At 46.0% G+C, this 20,626-nt stretch overlaps 1 protein-coding gene across 1 annotated transcript in view; it reads right to left on the bottom strand.

Annotated features, from left to right (window-relative positions):
- Nucleotides 1-19,132, bottom strand: part of WNT3A (Wnt family member 3A) — a 122,228-nt gene extending 103,096 nt beyond the window's left edge. The window contains exon 1 of the mRNA XM_034759344.1: nt 19,062-19,132. Within this exon, the coding sequence (XP_034615235.1) occupies nt 19,062-19,132 (71 nt within the window). The remainder of the gene's footprint in view (nt 1-19,061) is intronic.
- Nucleotides 19,133-20,626: the final 1,494 nt, after the last annotated feature.

Here is a 20,626-nt window from a genome sequence, read left to right as displayed (position 1 = left end):
AGTCTCCTATCCAGTCTCCGAGAGCGGCCCATACCAGATGCATCAGAACCCCGCAGTAGGTAGATGTGGAATAACTTGCCCCCAACATCCGTCTCATTCTGATCTCTAATAGTTAAAGATTGGCTTAAGCCTTGAATCACAAGGGTTTCATACCCCATCCACGTTTATTGTCATGAATTATGATCACTCTGGATATTCTTGATATCCATGTAACTATCCAACCCCTTTCTGAGTCTTATTAAATTCTTGACCCTCATCGGCATCAACTCACAGCTGGATACTGGCGGACTCTGTTCTTCTACAAGACCCAGAGCAGACTGAGGCTATGTCTCCACTCAAAAAGCTACAGCTGTGCTGCTGTGGCACTTCAGTGTGTAGACGCTCACTACAGCAATGGGAGTTAAACTCCTGCTGCTGTATTTAATCTACCTCCCCGAGAGGCGGTAGTTACGTTGACAGAGGAATTCTTCTATCAACCTAGCGCTGTCTATCCCAGGGGCCTAGCTACGTCCCTGAGTAGTATGGATTTTTCACACCCCTGAGAGATGGAGTCATGCCAATGTAAGTTTTCAGTGTAGTCCAGCCCTGCATTTCCATGGGAAGAAGCCCCTTTCACTGCTGTTTGATGCCTGGTGGCATTTGCAATGCATGCCCCCAGTTTTCATTGTTTAATGGAAGTGGTACTGAAAAGAATCCATGGGACAGCCTGGACCAAACTCAGCCCTAGGTGAGTGGGTACAGGCAGCTCTCAAGGGTAGTTACACCGGGGCTGCACGGGGTCCTTTGCCTGGTAGATCCAGACAGTATCACTGTTTATGGTCAAGGCTTTGACAAACAATCATGGCATCCGAAAGAAGTTATCAGCCACTGTCAGGAAGCTGGACTTAACCTTCCCAAGTGCCAACTGGCCCCCATCTCAGTGGCATCTCTTGGGCACTGAGTGTGAACGGGACCCTGCCAACACACACAGGTAAAAATGCAACAGTGGAAAGAGCTTTTCCTTGAGTATTGTTCTTTGGGTGGCCAATGTTACTTGTTTCAGGCCTCTGATGGTTGATTCAAAGCTTCCCGATTTAAATCTGCCACTAAAATGGGCAAACCTGAGTTGCGCATGTGTGAAACCTGGCCCCATTATGAACAAAGCCTTTGAGAAACCGGCTGGTGTCATTCAACCACTGCACTGGCGGACACACAGGAAAGTGCCTTTTCACTGGAAAGTTGAACGCAGCCCGTGTAACTTTTTCACGCAGTGCTCCGTGTGCAGGCAGTAATGGCCAATTCCCAGCTATGCTGACCTTTGTTCCCCCCTTACGTCGACGGCTCTTGGTTTGCTCTGGGAGCTGGCTCACAGCTACCCCGGGCTGGCCTGTGGGGTCTGGAAAATCGTAGCGATGGCTCCACTGATTTTGAGAACGACTCCAGAAGCAACCCAAGATATTGCAAGCGCCCTCCCCTCAGGGATCCAACGCTTCTGTTGAGCAGCCAGCATGATCTGTCTATCTGTCCTAGATACTTATCTGGCCCCCACTGCTGTAGCATCTGGGCACTTCACAACCCTGCCATGGGTCTAGTTTCACAGCAGCCCTGCAAGGTAGGAAAGTGCTATTCTCCCCAGTTTACAGCTGAGGGACCGAGCAGAGGCTTAGAGAGATTAAATAACTTGCCCAAGGTGACACAGAAAGCCATTGGCAAAGCTGGGAATTCAACCAGGGTCTCACGTGCAGATGTAGTTGCGCCATCTCAAAAAAGCTATGTTGGAATTGGAAGAGGTTCAGAAAAGGGCAACAAAAATGATGAGGGGTAAGGAAGGGCTTCTGTATGAGGAGAGATTAATAAGACTGGGACTTTTCAGCTTGGAAAAGAGACGACTAACGGGGGATATGATAGAGGTCTATAAAATCATGACTGGTGTGGAAAAAGTAAATAAGGAAGTGTTATTTACTCCTTCACATAACACAAGAACTAGGGGTCACCGAATGAAATTAATAGGTAGCAGGTTTAAAACAAATAAAAGGAAGTATTTCTTCACACAACACACAGTCAACCTGTGGAACTCCTTGCCAGAGGATGTTGTGAAGGCCAAGACTATAACAGGGTTCAATAAAGAAGTAGATAAATTCATGGAGGATAGGTCCATCAATGGCTATTAGCCAGGATGGGCAGGGTTGGTGTCCCTAGCTTCTGTTTGCCAGAAGCTGGGAATGGGCGACAGGGGATGGATCACTTGATGATTACCTGTTCTGTTCATTCCCTCTGGGGCACCTGACACTGGCCACTATCGGAAGACAGGATAGTGGGCTAGATGGACCTTTGGTCTGAGCAAGGATGGCCGTTCTAATGTTCTTATGGTATAGAATTATAGAAGATGAGGATTGGAAGGGACCTCAGGAGGTCACCTACTCCAACCCCCTGCTCAAAGCAGGACCAACCCTGCTTTGTTCTTATGCTCTTATTGGGCTCAAGGCAGGGGACACTTGTGTCATGGCTCTCAACCTTTTGTACGCTGTGATCTAGAGCTGGAAGGGAAATGGTTTTCTCAGCCCGTGAACATTTTCAAGGTCTTGAAAAATTTTCCTATCCTGAATTGGGACAAAAAATCAAACCCTTGAAAACTTTTGTGAAATTCTGAAAAAAAATGTCAGTCCAGGTCTATCCAAAGATTTCATTTGGATAACTTTGAAATGTTTCGTTTCAATCTGAATGACTTTTTTTTCTTGACTTCAATAAGCTTCAATTTAAAAATGATCATTTTCCCCCTCCGCTGGACTCTCTCCAATTTGTCCACATCCTTTCTGTAGTGGGGGGCCCCAAAACTGGACGCACTACTCCAGATGTGGCCTCACTGGTGTCGAATAGAAGGGAATAATCACTTCCCTCGATCTGCTGGCAATGCTCCTACTAATGCAGCCCAATATGCCATCACTGCAGTCCCACTGACTGAAGCCAGTGGCACTGCTCACGTGCTTAAATTAAGTACATGCTTAAGTGATTTACTGGATCCAGGCCAAAGTGCTCAGTAACTTGCAGGATCAAAACCCTCAAGAGCTCAGAATCTAGGACAACAGACAAAGGGCCTGATCCAATTGAAGTCAATGGAAAGACACCAATTGAGTTCTGTAGGCTTTGGATTAGGACTAAAGGGTGGAGGAAGAGGAATGAAAAGTATCATCAGCATTTCCCCCCTCGTAATAAATAGCAACTATCCTCAACTAGCCATTGAGCTCGTCAGGAAGCAGTGTGGACTAGTGACTGGAGTCCTGAACTGGCCCTCAGGAGACCCGTCTTCTGTTCCTGGCTCTACCACTGGCCTGCTGGCTGACCTTGGGCAAGTCACGTCCTCTTTCCGTGCCTCGGCTGTAAAATGGGGATAATGTTGCTGACCTCCTTTGTAAAGGGCTTTGAGATGACGCTAAGAACTAGGTATTATTATTATCAGTCATTAGTTGGCTAATTTCTGGGGGGCATCATGTGGAGCAGCTCCTGTTACGTCAGGAAGCTGCAGAGATTAAAAGTTTTCTATCTTGGAAGATGGAGTTCAGGGATGCAGAGCTCCACAGACTGCAGCCAACACCGGGCCATGGCTACAGCCATATTGGAGTTATGTTTCAATAGCAGCAGTTTGTTAAATACAAGCTTTCTGTGCCTTAAGAAGGAGACCAATACAGGCATCATGGGAGAGGCAGATTTGGAGTAAGGATTTGATGAAGAGGCGAATGACCCCAGAGATCAATTCAGAGGAGGGTACTCCATGCAGAGGATGTGGTTTAGAGGGAAGTGCTAAAGTGGTGGTTGGAGGAAGGTGCCAAAGGGAGAGTTGACATTGGCATAAATGGTGGGAGGAGAGTGGGGCTAAGAGGCAATAGCAGATAATTAGGGAGGACAACATGCATCCGACGAAGTGGGCATTCACCCACGAAAGCTTATGCTCCAATACATCTGTTAGTCTCAAAGGTGCCCCAGGACTCTCTGTTGCTTTTTACAGATCCAGACTAACACGGCTACCCCTCTAATACTAGGGAGGACAAGGTTATGCAGACAGTAAAGTTTGAGGTATATGACAAAGAATCATCCCCAAAACACTCAGGCCAGCCCTGGGCATAGTGATGTGATCATGCTGGACAAGAATCCTTTACAATTGTGAGGAATGGGGAAAAAAACGTTATGCAGGCCTCCCTGCGAATGCCAAGGCTGTCTCTGGTGTGGAGCACTCAGAGAAACGCTAACAGACAACAGAAGGAATTGGTCGGATTTTGCTGTTTAGGAACTGACAACGGCTCCGGCTGAAACGATACAAACTCTACCTTCACCGCTGATCAAAAGTTTTAACTTTATCAGTGTTGCCAACTCTCACTATTTTATCAGGAGTCGAGGTGTTTGGTGTTTTTCTTAAAGCTCCAGTGTCTGGAATCCTGTGAATGGGTGAAATTCTCAGCTTTCAGTGTTTTAAAAAAAGCGAGTTTCTAGCTCTGACGGTTGCAGAGAAAAGCTTGACAATGTCAACCCTAAAGGTTCAGAACCCGGAAGGCAAATAAAAGGAACACAACTTTAACACAACTCTTAAAAAAAAATCTCATGACCTTAAGCCAATCTCATGATTTTAGGGGGCCTGACTCATGAACTTTGAATGCTTGGGGTTGGCAATGCTGTTGTGAAGAACAGATGGCACAAGATTCACCCACACACCGGTGTTATCCAGCAAAATCTCTTAACCATGCCCGTTCCTATAGCTTCTGCAGCATGCAGCTTTTGTAAACGTCTGCTGATCAAAAACTGCTTGAGGTCTTTGACAAGTCAAGAAAGACTCCAAGTGTTTGCTTTGCTGTGATATCAGCAGAATGTGAACTCCCCAAAACAAAACACAACTAAACTAAAACCTCTCAATAGGCCAGTCTGACAGATGGATTAACATGCAAAGAAATAAGCAAGGTCCCTCTAAGTTGCCGGAATCGGAGCTGGATACAAATGTTTACACCAGTTAAACAGGTCAGGAGAGTGGCAAAAATTTTCCAAAGTGATGAGAGATCACGGGGCCCTGACTTTAGACACCTTAAAGGAGCCATTCAAAGGCTAGCTGGCTGCAGCCCACAACTGCATACGGCAGGCACACCTGTGCTGAAAATGAAACTGACCTCTCCAAAGAGAAGCTAAGCAGCATAACTGAAAGAAAGCCTGACCTTGTGCTTTAAGCAGTGGGCAACGCTTCATGAGATATGGAACCTATGTCTTCCTTTACAATAGGGGTTCAAACCCCTTTTCCATAGCAGGACCACTCCAGGCCCCCACTTTAGCACAGGATAGACGTGACCCACTGACAATTCTTGGAGAATTTCCAGATTGCAGATCACATAGGAAGATAAGAACGGCCATACTGGTTCAGAACAAAGGTCCATCTAGCCCAGTATCCTGTCTTCTGACAGTGGCCAATGCCAGGTGCTTCAGAGGGAATGAAGTGATACATCCCACGTCCATCACCTTTCTGTGCCTCAGTTTCCTCATCTGTGGAAAGGGGATTACAATGCTATACATACAAGTAGCTTATGTGGAGAAAGGACTAGAACTGATGGGTGGATGTTGAAGCCAGACAAATTCAAAGTAGAATTAAGGAGCAAATTTGCTAACAGAGAGGGTCATTAACCATTGGAACAAACTACCAAGGGCAGTGGTGGATTTTCCATCTCTTGAGTCTCCAAATCAAGACTGGATGCCTTTCTGGGAGATGTTTATTAGACGCAATACGGGGTAGCTGGGTGAAATGTAATGGCCTGTCATACGCAGGAGGTCAGACTGGGCCTTAAACTCTGTGTATTGATTAATCTATGTTTGTAACCTTTAGAGCTCATTGAGACACAGGAAAACAATTTCATAAACATTTTTGAAATTCCAAAGTTTTTTTCTGTATCCCAGGGTTTGAAACAGGTGACATTTTCCACAGGTTTTTTTTTCCCATTACAATTTGCACTGCAATCATTTCCAAAAAAATGTGTTGACAGGAATCCTGGCTTTCCAGTAAGAAAACACAGTTTTCAGTAAATAACAAAAATCATGCTAAACTTCTCCTCCCCCCCATCCCCGTGGGAAATATAGATAATGTCAACAATTTGGGGGCAAAAAGCTTTGGTTTTGACAAAAGACCATTTTCTTCTATGTAAAGAATTATCATGTGAAAAATGTCTACCCGCTCTAGAAAGATGTATCTAGCTCACAGGGTTGCTGTGATGCATATTTATAAGGGCTTGTCTACACACAAAAGTTGTACCTCTTTAGCTACACCGCTATAGTTCGTAGATTATAAAGCCAGGAGGAACTTCTGTGATCATCTAGTCTGGCATCCTGCGTTGCACAGTCCATAGGACGTGGCTGAATTAATTCCTCTTTGAACAAAGGCTTATATTTTAGTCACGTTGTTTAAGGCACTACTAGAAGGCACTATCGGTATGTCTACACTGCATACTAAACCTGGGCTCTGACTCTGGTTTGAGCCCAACCCTCTTTCCGTCCACACACAAATCAGTCTGACTCGGGACAGCAAGCACTTAGGATCCGGGTCCTAGGACACTACTAAGGGGGCAGGAGGTCAGAGCCTGAGTCCTGCTGTGACATGGGTCAAAGCCCTGTCATTTTGTAATGTGGACGCAGGTCAAGCTGCAGACCTGAGCACAAACTCTATGTAGTGTGGTGTGGACACATCAGCATGACTGTGAGAACCGGGTCCAGCAAGTTGAAACACCAGTTGACAATGTAGTGTGGACGCTCAAGCAAGGGCTAGAAGACACAAAGTTGACAAATCGGGGTGCCGTGTGCAGGGTAGACATGCCCTAGATACTGCAGAGAGGCGCATGGCACAAGAACCTGGCTCTGAAGCATGTGCACTCTGAAGCATGTTAAGAACAGGAGCACTCGCACCGGATGCATTCGGCCCGTAAGGCCTTTGCTCCATGTTGGAACCCCATGCCGATCCAGCATGGAACTGTAAGGAACCCCACGTCGATCCAGTGTGGAACTGTATGGAACTCCACGCTGATACAGCATGGAACTGTACGGAAGCCCACACCAATACAGCATGGAACTGTACGGAACTCCACGCCGATTCAACATGGAACTGTACGGAAGCCCACGCCGATACAGCATGGAACTGTACGGAACTCCACGCCGATACAGCATGGAACTGTATGGAACCCCATGCCGATCACTGGAATGCTGAAGGGAGGCCTAGCCCATGCTCGGGGGTGACCTGCGTAGGTCTGGAGAAAAAGGTCAGGGATTCCTCCCCCTTCCCCTAGGCTAGGGAATGGCAAGGGAACCACTCCACAGCTGTGAGAGCATCCTCAGGGCTGTGGTAGCCCCACCCTACACCCCAGGTATGTATGTGTAGATGGTTTATGCAGGTTTATGTAGTTATGGATCCACCAGCCCCACCTCTATCCCTCATCACCTGCCCCTATTCTGTCCTCTTCAGGTTCTTACACTGCGCTGCCCATCACTGTGGTATCTGAGCTTCTTCCAGCAGTGTAAGCGCTAAGGCCCAGCTCCTCAAAGGTATTTAGGCACATAACACCTGTTGAAATCAATGGCATAATGGAAGTCTTTGGATCAGGCACACAAAGAAGATCCTCCAAGTTAGGGCACAGGGAGCCCCCAGGATGGCAGTCAGTAGGGGGCAGACTCACAGCTAAGTCTTGCTTTATCCTGGCCCTTTGCAGCAGAACCCCTGTGTTCAGAACCTTCATTGCTTGGGCTGGAGGAATAGTTCTAATTTTGCACTGGGAGACACTGACTGTGGGCCCGATCCTGTTCCAAAGGAGTGTGTGGGGGGGTTATTATTGGCTTCAGTGACAATAGGCTCAGGCCCTCTGCCTACTGGAAACACAGCGGAGAACTGCATGTTTATATCACACATGCCGGTAGCCACATCACAGTGCTGTATAACTCTCAGCTGTCCAAACGCAGCACACTGTGACTCAGAGCCCGGAGGATTTCCCTCTGTGACACACGTGTGTAATGTTTGTTAAGCGCTGTCATTACACCCATAAAGTCCTTTGAAAGTCAGTCCGGCTATTTGAATCACACATTCTAGGAACACGAAAGCAGCAGCGTCAGCCACAAAGGAAAAACAGGGAGAAGAACAGCAGCGGATTGGCAAAAGTCACTTTCCCCCGTTTCCCCCCCCCCTCCATATGAGCAAAACTCGAGCGTTTCATTTTCTTACAGGAACTTTTTATAGGGGGAAAAAAAGAATAATTCTGTAAAACAGCACAAACCTACATGTAATAATAATAATTATTTGTATTACGCTAGTGCCAAGTAAGATCAAGAATTGTGCTGGGTGCTGTACAAACACTCTGCCCTAAAAAGCTTACAATCGAACCAGGCAAAGGGTGGAAAATGAAAGCACAGAGAGGCGAAGTATTTATATGTAGTTCCTCTTATATGGCAGCTTTTATCGGTAGATCTCAGAGCACTTGACCGAGGAGGTCAGTATCATAATCCCTATGTGATGGAGTTTCTCCCATCGCCTGCTAGAGAACATAAGAAGAACATAAGAACGGCCATACTGGGTCAGACCAAAGGTCTATCCAGCCCAGTATCCTGTCTACCGACAGTGACCAATACCAGGTGTCCCAGAGGGAGTGAACCTAACAGGTAATGATCAAGTGATCTCTCTCCTGCCATCCATCTCCACTCTCTGACAAACAGAGGCTAGGGACACCATTCCTTACCCAGCCTGGCTAATAGCCATTAATGGACTTAACCTCCATGAATTTATCTAGTTCTCTTTTAATCCCTGTTATAGTCCTAGCCTTCACAACCTCCTCAAGCAAGGAGTTCCATAGGTTGACTGTGTGCTGTGTGAAGAAGAACTTCCTTTTATTTGTTTTAAATCTGCTGCCCATTAATTTCATTTGGTGGCCCCTAGTTCTTATATTATGGGAACAAGTAAATAACTTCTCCTTGTTCACTTTCTCCACACCACTCATGCTTTTATATACCTCTATCATATCCCCCCTTAGTCTCCTCTTTTCCAAACCGAAAAGTCCTAGTCTCTTTAATCTCTCCTTATATGGGCCCCTTTCCAAACCCCTAATCATTTTAGTCGCCCTTCTCTGAACTTTTTCTAATACCAGTATATCTTTTTTGAGATGAGGAGACCACATCTGTACTCAGTATTCAAGACGTGGGCATACCATGGATTTATATAAGGGCAATAAGATATTCTCTGTCTTATTCTCTATCCCTTTTTGAATGATTCCTAACATCCTGTTTGCTTTTTTGACTGCCGCTGCACACTGCGTGGACGTCTTCAGAGAACTATCCACGATGACTCCAAGATCTCTTTCCTGATTAGTTGTAGCTTAATTAGCCCCCATCAGATTGTATGTGTAGAAGGGAAAGAACCCCAGTTAGAGTCATACTTCACACCTGGAGGCTGATGGACAGATTGCTTTCCGGCCAGAGGGGTGAAGCTAGGTAAGGATCATTAGACATCTGAGCCTTATAAGGAGTCAAGGAGGGGAGAAACTGTAGAGAACTGAGAGAAGGCAGGACAGCCCTACAAGGAAAGTGTCACCTTGAGCAAGGCAGGCTCTTGTGAGAGACGTCCTGAGTAGGGTGACCGTATGTCCCGTTTTGGCCAGGACAGTCCCTTTTTTAAGTCCTGGCCGTCCTCACTTTTTTTTTTTTTTTTTTTGGCAAAAGTGGCCTTTGTCCCGTTTGCGCTTGCCAATTTGATCAGCAAGAGCAAACAGGACAAATGACCACTTTTGTCAAAAAAGAGGGGTGTGGAGGAACTTCCGGGGGAGGGGGGTGGAAGAGGGCAAATGGTGATAATACCAGCCCTGTGCAGAGGGGAGGCAGGGCTCAGGATGGGGGGCAGGCAGGACTAGGACAAGCAGTAACACCAGCCCCAACCTCATGCAGGGGAGAGGCTCCAGTGGGGGGCAGGCAGGGTTTGGGTGACCAGCAGCACCTGCCCCAGTCTAACACGGAGGGCAGAGAAGGCTCGTGCAAGCAGCGACATCAGCCCCATGCAGGGAGAGGAGCCAGGGCTCGGGTGAGCGGCTCGGGCCAGCCCTGCTCTGTGCTCTGGGGGGTGGGGGGAGGGTTCAAGCTAGCCTCATGCAGTGTCCCATCTTCCCTCTGGGAAATACGATCACCTTAGTCCTGAGGCAGATCTGAGAGTGGAATTGGCAATTTTGATATAGCCCTGCAGAGGCCCTTCTTGTTTACCATTGATTGGAGCATATTATGTTGGACTGGAGAAACATTTTGGCCTGTAGGCTAAGTCTCAGAAGCACATAAGGATAAACTGATGCAGTACGGGGATACAGCCAAAAGGGGCAGGGTTGCTAGACAGGCAGAAGAGTGCAACACTGTTTCTAAAACCAAGGAGGCACCCCCTTTTACAGATGGGGAAACTGAGGCACAGAGCGGGGACATGACTTGCTCAGGGTCACTCAGCAGCATCTACTACATGCTGGTCTAGTGTTCCACCCACTAGACAACACTGATTCTCAGGAATCAAAACGTTCAGGACTGGATCTGCAGATGTAACTCTTTAGAAGGCAGACGGGAGGAATTGGTTTCTAGCTCTGCCATGGACTTGTCGCTTGATCCTAGGCAAGGGCTCTAACATCTTTGTCTCCGCTTCCTCATCTGTAAAATGGGGATAATGCTATTTAACCTCCTTCGCAGAGGGATTCATGAATGTTAACAACATTCTTTGAGCCACTCAGAAGAGACACTTCATATAGGTATAAATGACCACCAATGGAAGTGCTTTGTGGGTGAGGCTTTTTAAGGCAGATGGTCTCAAAAAAAGAAATCGTTCACTTTTTTGGGGGGGGGACGGGACAGAAAGAAAACACTTCTCCTTGCCTTGACATACTGTTTCAGCTTCCACAAGGCTTTTGTTTGATTTTTGCCAATTCATCTACGCACCTAAAAAGTTATCTTGAAACTGAAAAGAACAAACATGAGTATGCACACGATCTACGATGAACAAACCAAATCCTAAATGAGTACATAATAGCTTCTTTTGAAAATGCACTTGGCAGCTGGAACAGTCCTGAAGCTCTTCATGTTTGAAACAAGGATGGTTCTGTAGATAAGACACTAACTCAGATTATAGAAAATCTTGATTCAGTTCCTGTCCCCGTCACAAGCTTCCAGTGTGACTTTAATCATCTCACGTAATCGCTCCGTGCCTCAGTTTCCCCTGTGTAAAATGAGCGCAATAGTTGTGATTTCTGTTGCCCTTTGTCTGTTTAGAGTTCAAGCTCTCCCGAGGCAGGGACGGCCACTGACTATGTAGTTGTACAACATCTGGCAAAATGGCGTCCTGATCTCAGCTGGGCGTGCTGGCCATTGTTATGATCCAATAATCATAACTTGTGAGATTTTTAACGTACAGGAATCATTTCACCCATTACTGAAGTGCATCCATCTCTGGGGTGGCACACAGCTGCTGTTCAGCAGCCCCCAGCCACACTAGCCAATAGTACAGGAAGTGAAGAGAGAGAACATCCCCTATGAAAAACCTCAGCTGCAGCAATGGATAATTGAGCAGGGCAGGAACCGGTGAACACAATACGTATTTCAGAGCACTCTTATGCCAACAGACACTGCTGATGCTGCCCCTTGGGTGACCTGCCTGTAGGTCTCCCTCCTCACTCACCAAAGAATGATCATCTCTCACTTAATATGCTCAGTTACTGCCAAATCTCAACCCAGGTCTTCAAAGAGTTCAGTGTGCCAAGTCTAAACTTGGATCTATTGGGTTTGCATTAAAAAAAAAATCCATGCTTCTTTCTAGATAGAGGGTGTGATTCTGCTCTCGCCCACTCCCGTGTACATCTGGAGTGGCTCCAGTGATCTCAGTGGAGTCACATCAGAGCAAGAGTTGAATGAGGCCCCCAGAACTGAAGCGAACACCTGGTCCTGTCATCGCTGTTCTCAAAGTGATGCTGTCAGAGTAGAAATCCTGGAGCTATATTCTGCCATCAGTTAACCATTGCAAATTTGGAGTAACGCCATTGAATTGCTCTGATTTCCGCTGACAGGACTGAGATCACAACCCAGCTCCCTGCGCTTAATTTCCTTACCTGGATCCTAGAAACAGACACCAAATGACCTATTAACTCATCTGTTCCAGTCCCGAGGGGCTGTGGCAGGGTGGTTTCCTACTGCATAGTTTCAAGGGCTTGGTCCAATCTAGTTTTAAATAAATGACTCAATCGATGGGGCTTTGACTACTTTTCTTGATAACTGTTCTGCAGTCTAACACGGCTCCCTGCAGGGGACTCTTTCCTGATATCCAACTGATGTTTTCCCTTTCGGAATCTCCTCCCGTTATCCTTAGTTTTGTACCCCTTTCCTGTCACTCTGCACAATTAGGGCTCCCCCTGCCTTCAAACCTTTGTAGGTCCTCCTGCCATTTCCCCATTGATTAAAGGGCTGACCATCCCTGTGTCCACCCAGGACGCGGAGTGTTTCAGCAGCAGTAGCTGATATGGCAAGGAAAAGCCAAAGGAGAGAGATTTTTCCTGAGCAGCACACAGGCCAGTGTTCTCTGCTGAGGTCCTGTCTGGTTGTGGCCTGGGCCCTGTTAGCACTCCTGATGTCACATCAAACATGTCCCTCCTTGGTGCTTTTTCTCCCGTTCCACTTATTGTATTACACAGAGGGGCCCTGAGCAGCACCTTAGGCAAAGAGCCACCACAGGCGTGGAACAGGCAGTCCGCATCCCACACAAATCTCTGCACAACTTGGACTTTCCCTCGCTGCCTGTTATGCACTCTCGGTTTACGCACTGGAGCAATTGGGGGCAGCGTGGGGATGATGATGGCGTCCTTACACCTGATCCAGGCCCCTCCAAAGCAGGTGCACCAATCCTGCAATATTCAATGGGACTACACTGGCACAGGGATCGACTCACACAGAGATCGTTGCAGAATGGGGGCCCAAACCAGTTACTCCGGTTCCATTGCAGAAGTAAATACAGAATCGCACCCAAGGCTGACAGCAGCAGCAGACAGGCTGTGAAGTGGAGCAACCAGCTGCTCACATGTATAGACCTCCCTGTGTCATAGTTAACTACATAATCATTATGCCTTTGTTTTCTGTGTACTGTACCTTTACCTCACCAACTACTCTGCTTTCTCCAGAAAAGTACTCAGTTTATTTAGTGCTCAGTTCAGTGCAGATTGTTGGAGACAAACACTCTGCTCTCTCAGGTGGGGTGAGAGGGACTTTACCTTTGTTCTTTCTTGTTTTGTTTTGCTGTCTTAATTTAAAATAAAGACCATTCCAACTGAAAGGGCCCATTTGCTCCTGATATTGCACAGCAGTTCCCTTCCCACACCTTCCATCTCCCCTAGCCATGGCTGATGCAGGATTGCCCTTGTTTTCTTTTACATATAAAAGTCGACTATAGAAGAGCTAAGTATTAATTGGTGTTATTAGTTTTCCTTCTAAATTAATCCCTCCAGCCTCTTTAATAATTCCTGATCCCCTTTTCTATATGCAGTCCTAATAACACTTTAGATCACTGATGGAATTGTAAAAAATCTCATTTACTTTTCATCATGTATGCTGTTTGTTTACTATGTGCAATTCACACATATGGGGCAGTGAAACCAGACTCATGGTGAGTTTTGCTGATATTTATAGTCACTCACATGGTGCTATTGTGCATGGATCTGACCACCAGGCAAGGGAATAGTTAAATCCAAACATGCTCTATTTGTGAAATGGGCTTCTATTCATATTACATTTTCTCTTCTTGTCTTATATTTAGCTTATAAGCATATTTAGATTATAAGCACATTGGGACCGAGACCAATTTTTTGATCAGGGTTTGTACAGCGCCTAGCGCAATGGGGTCCTCATCCATGACTGGGGATCTCAGGCACTACAGTAATACAAATACATAATAATAATAATGTTTACTAATAACGTTAGTAGAAATACTCACTGCCTCTTCCATCGCCCCACACAGCTCATTGAAAAAAGGGCAGGGAGCTTCTGCAGCATCCTGGCAAAATATTTGTTTGATAGCTTGGCCACTACTAGAGGATAAAAGCCTCCTCCTACTGCTAGCTAATGGAGTGTCTCTTTTAGCTCAAGTTGTAGAATTCTGTGCTGCGTTGGGGAAAGTTGTTTTGCTTCAGTGAAACACAAGGGAAAGCTCCCAGGGATCTTAGTGGGAACTGGATCAGGCCTTCAGTAAGGCTCAGATCTCAGTTATACCCGTGTAAATCCAGATTAACATCACCAATCAACGTACAGTAGGAAACTGACCTATCACTAACAACCGTTGTCAGCATCTAGTCGTCCAGGGCTAAAAAGAGCTGAGCTGGTAGTATAGACAGAATGAACTCTATTTCTGTGTCTCTGTCTCATGGTCTCAAGACATCACTAATAAAAGACATCTGAGACACCCATTGCCGTAAAGTAAAGGTCACTTCATTTCTTTCTAGGATGTATTTTAGGAACTTGCCTTCACGTTCAAATCCCAACATTAGCCCCAGGGGAAATGGTTGCATCTTATTTAAATATATATACATAAAATATTTCAGGGTCTAATCTGCCCTCACTGTAAAAATGTTTGGGGGAAAAAATAAGAAAGAAACTCACATTTACCATCATTCTTGGTCAGTTAAATGCATTTGTTAGAAATATATTTTGGCTGGTTATTTTTTTTTTTTCAACCTAACAAGACATGCATCTCTGTGCTTGAGCCGAAGTTACACACACCTCAATTTGCATTAATATTTCATTTCCATACAGGGGTAAGCTATTATGGTGATCCAGCTAAGAGAATAGATAGATAGATAGATAGATAGATAGATAGATAGATAGATAGATAGAGGGGGTATATGGGCATAGATGGATTAGATAGATAGAAGGGGTGTATGGGGATAGATAGATAGATAGATAGATAGATAGATAGATAGATAGATAGATAGATGGGGCGTATGGGGTTAGCTAGATTAGATAGATAGAAGGGGTGTATGGGGATAGATAGATAGATAGATAGATAGATAGATAGATAGATAGATAGATAGATAGATGGGGTGTATGGGGATAGATAGATAAAATATGCTTTCTTGGTATATTGAAACCTACACCCCCAACACACATACAATACACACCACACACAGAGTATGGTGCCAGTTAGCTTACCCCACAGAGGAGACTAAGCAACCCTAAGCAACCAAAGCTTATAAGAGTATGACCTTCCTGAGTCCCCGCCTGGCTTTTCTGGTTGAGAAGATTGCCTAGAAGCCCAATGCAATGGAAATGTCGTAGAGGTAAATGCATTAGGGCCGTTTACGTGTTAGTCCGAGGCCAGTATTATGCAGGTTGTTTGATGGTGGGAACAGAAGGGGAAAATGTCTGACACATGTCTCATCTCGGCTGCAAGTTTCTAAGTAGCTACAGGCTGCTTTAGGGGGTGATGTACAAGTAGTGGGAGGGACGGAGGCGATGGCCTCTGTTTGTTTCCTTCCTGCTCGGACTAAGCAAGTTTGGATCTCCCAAAATAAAATGAGTGTTTGGATTTACCAGATCACAATACGGGTTTTTTTTGGGGGGTTGGGGGTGGGTGGGAGAGGATTGAATAAACAACGGATTTGGAGTCTCCTGCTGACGTGCAATCTTTATTACAGAAATCAATTCCACTGCAGATTTGGTGGTTTCTATCCGAATCCTCACCAGGCAAACCAAAGAACGACCCGCCCCCCCACGACACCGGTTTTTTTCTCCCCTTCCCTCTCTAATGTGACTTGGGCTTCTGCTTTCCCACGGAAAGGGCCCGTGGCACCCAGTGCATGCGCCTTCCACATCAGCCCAACGAGGGGCGTCTAATCTCGTCTGGGAATAAACGGGTGATTTAGGTAGCTAAAATAACAACAACAACCTCTCCCCCCCCCCCCCCCAATCAACATTTCTTTGCAATTCCATGCCCCGGGGGTGTCTCGCTCGGTTTGAAAGGGAGATGCCTACAACGTTGCTTTGCATCAGATCTCACGCCGTTTCCTGCTGCGTGTTTTAAAACACACCCACCCCAGCCCCCACACCTGATGCTCTAAGAACCTTGCACGAGAGCTGCTCCAACTCCTTCTGCCCTAACTCCCGGGCGATACAGCAGAGAGAAGAGGAACCCAGGGCTATTCTCCTAGTCTCCTCCTTCCCCTGTATTTTCGCAAAGGGTGGTGGTGGTGGGGGGTGTCCCATCTCCTTCTCCAGCGTGTTGCATCGCATGAAAATAAACTCAACAGGGGTCGGGTAACGATTCTCAGTCTAAACTTGGCTGCAACTGATTTGATCTTCCTGGACTTTCATGGTGGGGGGGGGGGGGTAAATTCCCCCCCCCCCACCCCTCCTCTTTTTGCTGGGCTAGGTGACAAGGGGATATTTATGTTGGTTTCGGTGGAATGCATTTCCTTCCCCAATCAGGAATGTGGCAGAGAGTTTCTAATGATAAGTTCTATGGAGGCTGTGAATAAAAGATCGCTTTTTAATGCTTCCAGTCCAGGTGTTCAGTGTGCTTGTCTTATCAGGAACACATTTGCATTTTATTACCCTTCTGCCATTCAAGCGAATTCCCTGCTTCAGACATACCTGACATAGTTGGGGGTTCTGCCTTCAACACCCCTTCCTCTCCACATACATGCACAGAGCGAGAACAGAGCCAGGTACGCTACCAGGATCATTTCTCGCCTTTCCCCGCGCCCCAGCTTTCCTCTCGTAAACCTCGGGCGAATATCAAACCAGGCGCAGCTGGCACTCGGTGGCTGCGTGCAATTTTTACAGCAGCGGGTTCATGTGGCTGGGCAGAAATATACCCTTGCAGCATGCACGCATATCATATATACATTTGCTGAAACTGATGAGGTCGGACGTCATTATAAAAGCGTTGGTCTAAAGTGGAGCATGCCACTGAAAATTCTCTCTGCGCGCGCGCATCCACAGAGTGTGCGATTTTAATTCAAGCAAACCCCCCTCTAAACGACCTGCCTTCCCCACACACACGGGCAAACATGGACACAGCCCAGAGATTGCACCACATTCCTGCTGGGGAACTTTACCGGGACACTTATGGGTCCAGTGAAACCAGTTAACATTTGCAGCACCTCCCGAGAGTCCCTAAGCACTGAGTAACGAAGGCTACTCCTAGCGCTGCAGACCCCTGCCTGGCTAAAGGCTCGTTTGTGTTTGTTTCCTGCGCCTTGCCCAGAAACCGTTTTCAAAACAGGACCTTCCTCGGCGAGGGTTTCCCTCATTCCAATTACCTAAACTTAGTAATTACAGCCGATCTGCAGCTACATGCCTTCCTCTGCACCCCTTACTTCCATTTGCTTTTGCGGTGGGAGCGCTAAGATGAGCTCTTAAAGGGATAGGATGTAACATTCACCCGGCCTCTCACCACAGCACGGATGTGTGTTTCATCATGGCTCAGGGAATCAATGCCCTGAATCGATCTGAGCATTGGGGAGGGAGCTGGGAATACAGAACTGGAACGAAATGTACAAGTTACAAAAGGAAAAACCCTATCCCAGGCATCTTGCTTTTGGAGGGGAAAATCTGTCCTCCCTTTCTCACACCTGCTCTCCTTGGCTGCGGGGTGTTTTCTGCGCCGCGGCAGGGCTCTGAGAAGCAGTGAAGTTTGGGGGGCATTAAGGCGGTTAGATGAGACACACCACCCCCTTAAATTCCAATATATATCTTGGAGACTGGTATATCTTTCGTGCATCTGGTCTATTTCGCCCCCCTTTCTACAGCAATTGTGAGTTCAAAAGCAACGGAGAGAAAAAGGCGAAACAAGAATGAGAGAGGGACAGGTCTGTCCCCAACAGCTTTATTAGGAATCTAAGATTGAATCCGCCTCTTCGGCTTCGTCCACCCTCCATGTTATCAATCCTATGTTTTAACATGAAAAGGGGAGACGGTCGATATAAACTCGCCCCAGATTCAAAGGAAAGCTTCGTGGTTATTTCCACCTTGCATAATGGTACCGGGGGGAGCGTTGCTTTTTAATAATGGTGTTATTTGGCTTTCAAGGAGCAAAGCGTCTATCTGGGTGTCCTCGCCCCCTGTTTTCTGTCTGCTCTTGCCCGTGGCTGCGAGGAGCAGAAAACTGAAAGCGATTCTGGTCTATCTCCCCCTTTCCCTTTGCACAGCCTGACTGTCGAAGGAAGATTTCCCTTTTCGCCTACCAATGACCCACCTATTTCTTTTGGACGGCGTTATGTAGCCAAGGTGGCATTCCCCAGACTTGTTGTTCTTTCCGCCTCGCTGCCCTAGAGAGTTTATAACCCACAGGACCCGATTCTGCTCTGACTTCCACTGGACCCCTTAAGATTTGTGTTCCGAATCTGGCCCATAATTTCCAAGTTTCCAGAAGCTACGGGAACAGAATCTTACCCATCCCATACTGTACAATATCATCTATATAATATCAAAGTCTATATCGAGAAATCTGTCCCAGTCCTCGCTCTAACCAATTCTCTCTCTTTTCTTTACATAACTAGTCCAGGTGGTTCAATCCTGTCTTACCTACTTCTTGTTTGTTTGATTGATTTTTTAAAATATTCTTTAAAGCGAGGAAAAAAATGTTTTCAATCTCCAACCCCCCCCCCCCCCCCTTTCCTTCCACCTGACTAGCTCAAAATCACCTTGAAATACTCATGTCAACTTGTATCATTATCTCTTTAATTCAGTCCGTGCCTTTTGTTCTCCGCGGGAGAGGATCAAAGCACTTTAAAAAAATAACTTTCGATCTCTCTCCCTCTCTTTTACAGTAGAAATGACGAGAGATCAGGTATAACCCAGTCATAATAAACAAAGCGAATGTATAAATAAAAGAGGTGAAATGCGGATTCTAAAAAAAAACTTCCCGGGGTTGGAACAATTCCACTTCTTTAGCTCAGTGGCAACGAATGGAGAATTTCAAGTCATCATAAAAAGCAGGAATTGCAGAAAAGCAGAAGGTGTGTGTGTGTGTGGGGGGGGGGAATATCCTTTTAAATGAAAAAAAAAAAAAGAAGAAGAATCAAACTTACCACCAGATTGGATAACTTGCCATAGCCCGACTCAACCCACACAGAAACAGAAAGTATCCAATACAGCCCATCGCCAAAAGTTGATGAAAAGTTTGGGGTGTTTTTTTTTTTATATAATTCAACCCGAGTTGCCAACACTTTCCTTTCTTCTGCTTTACGATGATGGTGTGAGTAAAATAAATAAATTAAAAACAAACCCAAATAAAATCAAATGAACTCAGCCCAGCCAGGTAAATAATCCTCTCTCTTCCTTCCCCAACTCCTCTCGAGAAAAAAAAAAAATCCCAGAGAGAAAAAAACTCTTCTCCCCACCAAAAACAAAAAAAAAAAAAAAAAAAAAAAAAAAAAAAAAAAAAAAAAAAGTTTGAAGTAGCTCTCTTTAGAAGGACCCAATCAGCACTTATTGCCAAAGGGAAAATTCTGATGCTTCTACTTGCTCTGTCAATCAGGAGCGGGAAGGCAGGATTGAGCTAATTGCAAGAAGATAGTGTTTTAATACTCATTAGGGGCATGTTGGCCCACAAGCCAGAGATAAAATGTAGTTTTTAAAAGGGGGAGGAAGATTTAGGGGGTTTAAATAGACTGGGGGGGGGGGACCCCTGTGGATTAGGGTAGCTATAACAACCTGCCCGGATTTCACTCCCTGGGTAGAAGCTACTAAAATGCAAAAACACATAAATCTGTGAGGTTATTTTTTGGGGGGGTGTGTGTTTGTTTGTGTGTTTGTTTTCACTTGCTCGGTCTGTTCTTTTTTTTTACCCTCTTGTCTTCATCATAAATCTCCTTTTCCTCGCAGCGGCCGTCTGAGACTTTGAACGAACTTTGAGAAACTTTCTTTTTGCATAAAAAAAAAAAAAGAGAATTTACACACTCCCTCCCTCCCTCCCTCCCTCACACACATACACTCCCCGTTCCCACCATCCCAGAGCTCCAGTGCGGACCTCGGCTAAGAAATCAACCCCTTCATGCAAACCTTCCTATGGAGCACCATAATTATTGAAAAGATTCGCAGAGTCAATTTAGCCAGCACGTGGCTTCAAACGACTTCATCCATCAGATCAACCCCAAGCGAGGATTAATAAATGATCCAGTTTGTTTAATTGTAGCTTGAAACAATTTATGTCCTGGGGAGGGGGGGTGGGTGTAGGGAATCTGAATGAAGCCAACTCTTTTTCCTGCAACAGGGATTTAAAAAAATAAATAAAAAAGCGGTAACTACCAGAAATGGGAAAGGTGGCGAGATTTCTTGCTGGTTTGGAATATATTGTTTAAAAACATCTGTATTTGAGACAACGTGTCAGACATCCGCCTACCCCCGGCTGCTTGGGAATCTTGCAGTGAAGGACTTGGGTGGGTGGGACCGAAGTGGAGAAGTGCAACCAGGGATAATAACGAGGATGCGGAATAATCACGATTACTTTGATATTACACGGGCATTGCCTGTTTGTTAGCAAAGAGAGAGGTAAAGATAACACTGAAAGAGAGGCTCGGCTCGCAGACTTTCTCAGTCGCTGATGAAAGGTACAACCAAGACTAGATTTTTATTCCATGATTGTATTGGAGGA

Source organism: Trachemys scripta, chromosome 2 (genome assembly GCF_013100865.1).
Source record: "Trachemys scripta elegans isolate TJP31775 chromosome 2, CAS_Tse_1.0, whole genome shotgun sequence".
In the NCBI taxonomy this organism is placed as follows: Eukaryota; Metazoa; Chordata; order Testudines; family Emydidae; genus Trachemys; species Trachemys scripta.
Note: the sequence above shows the minus strand (reverse complement) of the source record. Positions and strands in the feature narration are given on the sequence as shown.